This window comes from Rhagoletis pomonella, unplaced genomic scaffold (genome assembly GCF_013731165.1).
Source record: "Rhagoletis pomonella isolate Grant_MI unplaced genomic scaffold, Rhpom_1.0 Rhpom_scaffold_00007, whole genome shotgun sequence".
Lineage (NCBI taxonomy): Eukaryota > Metazoa > Arthropoda > Insecta > Diptera > Tephritidae > Rhagoletis > Rhagoletis pomonella.
The window spans coordinates 34,134,039-34,138,841 of NW_023458561.1; the positions used below are offsets into that span (position 1 = coordinate 34,134,039).

The window sequence follows — 4,803 nt, forward strand, 5'->3', positions numbered from 1 at the left end:
ATACATACATACATAGGTAACTCATATGTTTTTCTGCTGTCTAGCATTTGTTTTTGATTTTTAGCAGATTATGCAGCGATGTGTATGTAATTCACCTAGGTGAACACAGATTTATTAATATTTTTTTTTGAATCATATTTTTATTGCCATCTGTAGTTGTTACATTTCACCATTGTATTACTTGTTACAATTCAATACAATGACATGAATGGAGTGTGCCCGTGGGCACAACCAGTACTTTCGCGCAATCCACTTGTATACTCAACGAAGAAGATCGTTTGTAAATTTTTCCCTCAACCGGGGATGCGGTTAGGGCCAGTTTCTCAATGTTTGGTTAACACTAACTGCAGGTTAAACATCGTTATCGATGTGATCGACTCCATGACATATAACAGAGAGTCGATAACACCGATAATTACGTTTAACCTGTAGTTAGTGTTAACCAGACATTGAGAAACTGGCCCTTAGTTTATGAGAGACAGCATGCTTTTTGATTTCTTCTGTAACGGTTAGGACTTTAAGATCACGATGCAGTTGCTCGTTTGTGGCATAATAAGGTGCACGTATAATACTTCTGAGAGTTTTCGATTGAACTCTTTGAAGTTTTTCTATGTTAGGGTTTGCTGCAGTTTCTGACAACTGAATTCCGTCGGTCCAGATCGGTTTTATAATAGTAGAGTATAGGAGATAATTGGTAATTGTGACCGATGATGCTTAAGCCATTGCATATTAGGGAGTTTAAGTCCTATGGCCTCTCGGTTTGTAAATATATGCGTTCTCCAGGTTCACTTTATACCGAGGTACATACAAAGATATTTAGTCTCGTTGCTTTGGGATATATTTACATCATTTAGTTTGACGGGCGGTCAGGTATCTCGATTGAGGGTGAATGTCACCTGCACGAATTTCCACTCATCAGACTTTATTTGGCAATTTTTAACCAGAGCGTTATCTTATTTAAGAAGTTTGAGTGAACCCAAATTGGAAAAATAAAAATCAAAAATAACGATTATTTTTGATCGAAAAAATAAAACTCATAATATTACGTTAAATTTGATCAGAAATAAAGAAACCCAATTTTAACGGTAAAAAAATATTTTTACTCTACCTTATCCTGAGTTTCACTTGAAAAAAAATTCACCCGAAAATTTGTCATCCGCCCATAGCAAAACCATCTAAACCAAAAGTGAAAAGTGAACCGGTTCGAGGAAAAAGAAACTTATGATAAGGCTAATTATAAAGATCATAACCGTTACAGTCCCTAATATACATAGACTCCCACCCACAAGGACTTAATTGACTTTTCATGCTTTATTTGGTTGGACTTTCTGAAAATACTTTTGTAAAGGTAAGTGAAAATTTTTTCCAAAAATAAAAAAATTAATATATACTTCTGCTTCAACGTTAAGTACACTCCATTATGCCGCATTCTACACAATGCATTTACATACATACATTCATCTACATACCAACGATTTGAATTGGCGTGAAAATGCCAACAACATGATATGACGACGCTTTCCTAAAAATAGATACGAAATTTTTCATTTAATATTTTTAAACGAAAATCATCTAGAAAAGCGGAAAGAGCGAAAAAAATCGAAAGCACAAACAATTTGGCTTGGATATAAAATCAGTGATCGCACAAGATCTTCAGTTCAAAATCGCAGCAAACGCGTAAGAGTGAAGACGCAACCGAGCTGAAAAACGCGAGAAAACGTACAAATACAGCCAAAAGTGTGAATATACATATCTTATTAAATTAAAAAAGGTGAATAATTGTGAAAAATAATAAAAAATATAAAAAATTAAAAACCGAATTAAAAAAAATCATTAAAAATTTTTCATTTGTAAAAGTGTTCAGTATTTTGGCCTAAAATAATATATTTTCAACATTTGGTGGTGATTTTTATTAATTACCATTAGTGTTCTTCTCTACTTTTCAACCTTGATCCTCACCAACAAAACTGGTTCACACATTTGAATCCTTCATTTTCTGCGGGCTTGTGCTTCGTTACATCACAAATTCATTTTGGAAACTGCCTTTATACCGTAGATGTCAGTAGTGCCACTCATGTTTCGTGACTGGTGGGATGATCTTGAATTTCCAACGCGCACTTCGCGCCTCTTGGACCAACATTTCGGCACAGGACTGAAGTGAGTGGATCAAGAAGATTTCCCTACTTATTTAGTCGTACATCCTTTTTAATTGTGTAAATCTAATCGAAATCGAATTTAATTTGTTTTTCTATGACAGACGCGATGACCTCCTTTCATCCATTTGGAGCTCTCGCCCAACAATGTTGCGTTCCGGTTACCTGCGCCCATGGCAACGCTCACCCACCAGCCTGCAGAAGCAAGAATCGGGTTCCACGCTCAACATTGACAACGAAAAATTCGAAGTCATCTTGGATGTGCAACAATTCACACCCAGTGAAATCACAGTCAAGGTGACCGATAAATTTGTACTTGTCGAGGGTAAACATGAGGAGCGACAGGATGAGCACGGTTTCGTGTCCAGACAGTTCTCCAGACGTTATTTACTGCCAAGTAAGAATGACGAGCAATATTTTGCACTGATTTTTTTTATAAATATAGTTTGCTTGTTGAGTTAACTAAAACTTATTTTTCTTCTCATATTCTAGGTGACGTCAATCCCGACAATGTGACCTCATCGCTTTCCTCAGATGGTTTGCTCACCATCACAGCGCCCATGAAGAAGCTGCCACCACCTGCCACCGAGCGTGTCGTGCCCATAGCACAAACCGGTCCGTCCTCGAAAGAGGATAATGCAAAGAAAGTTGAGATCAGCACGTCCTAAATTGATCTAGCGAATTTGAATCAAACAGACTGTTTTTCATTGTTTATAAGCACAAATTTTTTAATTGCTCATTGCTATTAATTTTCCATGACAATAACTATTATAATTTTTTGTAATTAATTTTATACTAAAGAGAATAATATAAAAAATAGCGAAAAAGTAGAAGATTTATATTTAATGATTTGAATATTCTACAACCTTCACCATTTTATGGTTTTTACTAAAATATTTTGACTCAATTCAGGATCATTCAGCATCCTTCCGAAGGGCAGAAAGAAACCCCAGTAGTGGATTCCTGAGATTTCAGTACTGAGATCAAACAGCAGGAGGTTCTTCAATCAAGCCAACCGAACAGGTCTTTGGCAACCCTACACAGAGGCACTCGAAGTTTTCAAGAAGACCATAAAAAGGGCAAAACGCGAATCTTGGCAAAGCTTCTGCAACTATATAGAAAAGAACTCTGAAGCCAACAGGCTAAGGAAAGTTCTTTCGAAATCCTCTTCAAGTGTGAACTCTATCCAGAAGCCTAACAGTGACTGGACGTCATCATGTAACGAAATGCTGGAGGTCCTTATGGGCACTAACTTTTCGGGCTACTCGGACGACACCTCCGGCAGTTCGCCCGGTTCTTGGACTTACTTGTCTCTGTCTGATACTGTTATGGACGTCGTAAGTGATGAGAGGGTGGTATGGGCTTTAATGTCCTTTTAGTCCTCCAAATCTCCGGGACTTCACGAGATCTTTTCCGCTCAACTACAGGCAGCTAAGAACATACTGTGCCCCCTGTTTTCTGTTGTACCTGCCTAACCCTAACTCACATACCACGGTTGGACATATTTTTTTAAATTTCGGACGCCTACTGAAGACTTTCCAAGGATGTTTATAGATTAAAACAATTTCGATATATAAAGGGGGGCACCTCCCATACAAACCGAATTTTTCAAGTTGCAGTTTGGTCTCACAAGGTGGCGCTGGAGTGGAGATATTACTAAAAATCATATCTGTGATCCGATTCGAACTATGTATTGATATCGTAAAGGGAAATATTTCTGCGGAAAAGTCGAGATATTACAAAAATTCGTATTTATGATCCGATTTGGCTTATATTCGGGATATGTACTGGCAATGCAAACTATTACAAAAAAGAGCTGCCAGATGGCGCTGGAGTCGACTTATTACTAAAAAACGTCCAGTGAAAAAAAGTGCCGCGAATGTCTGATTACATCGACCTGCTGCACCACTGAGTATGTCGAACTTCTGTGTGTTTCTACTGGCCCAATGAACGTGGTTTGCCAATATGACTATGCGTTGAAGCGTCGATCGGAGACACCAGAATTAGGTTATCTAGGGGTTAATCACAAATGACCTCAGTTAAATCAACTACCACAACCATTGCTGTCCTTGATAAGGCACATACGTTATTCCGTTCTCTTCTGTTCTTCTCTATTCTGAATATTCTGAATAAGTCTATATATGTGTATTGGATTTCTGTAGACCAATGATACTCACCCTTTTTGAAATCGCCACCAACTACACTATACAGTTTCAAGGACAAATTCACCATCGAAGCGGACCATTGTTGCCGTCAGGGAGTGAAGGGGAAAAAGATCCTCAAATTAGTTACGTTGTTTGATTAACTGTGACACTTGAAACGTTAAATCATTGGCTAATTTAAAGAGTTTCTTCTCGGACATAACACTGCCGTTAAGTTATTTAAGATGACCATGGAAATATGCCTTCCCGACAATCACCAAACCATAATATTAGCAGATAAATCGTGAACGTGAATACATAGTTCATGAAAATGTTGGATCAAAGTGTTTCAGTAAAAGATTTGATTCTGGGCGGGCCGAAGTTCCCCGGGTCTGCTAGTGATTTATATTTTTCAAATTCTTTTATAAATCATATTGTGGTGTTACATTGTACTTTACCTTATGTGTACACATATTGTCAAAGGCGAATATATGTATATGAAGAGGATT

The 4,803-nt window shown here is 37.5% G+C and overlaps 1 protein-coding gene across 2 annotated transcripts; it reads left to right on the forward strand.

Moving 5' to 3' along the window:
- Positions 1-1,441: 1,441 nt before the first annotated feature.
- On the forward strand, positions 1,442-2,983 carry LOC118742660 (protein lethal(2)essential for life; the record flags this gene model as incomplete). 2 transcript variants are annotated; one of them, XM_036474896.1, is given in 4 exon segments in its annotated part: positions 1,442-1,771; positions 1,927-2,157; positions 2,258-2,550; positions 2,646-2,983. In XM_036474896.1, coding segments are annotated over 3 exon segments (570 nt in total). In that variant the 3' UTR covers positions 2,822-2,983.
- Between the last annotated feature and the right edge of the window lie 1,820 nt (positions 2,984-4,803).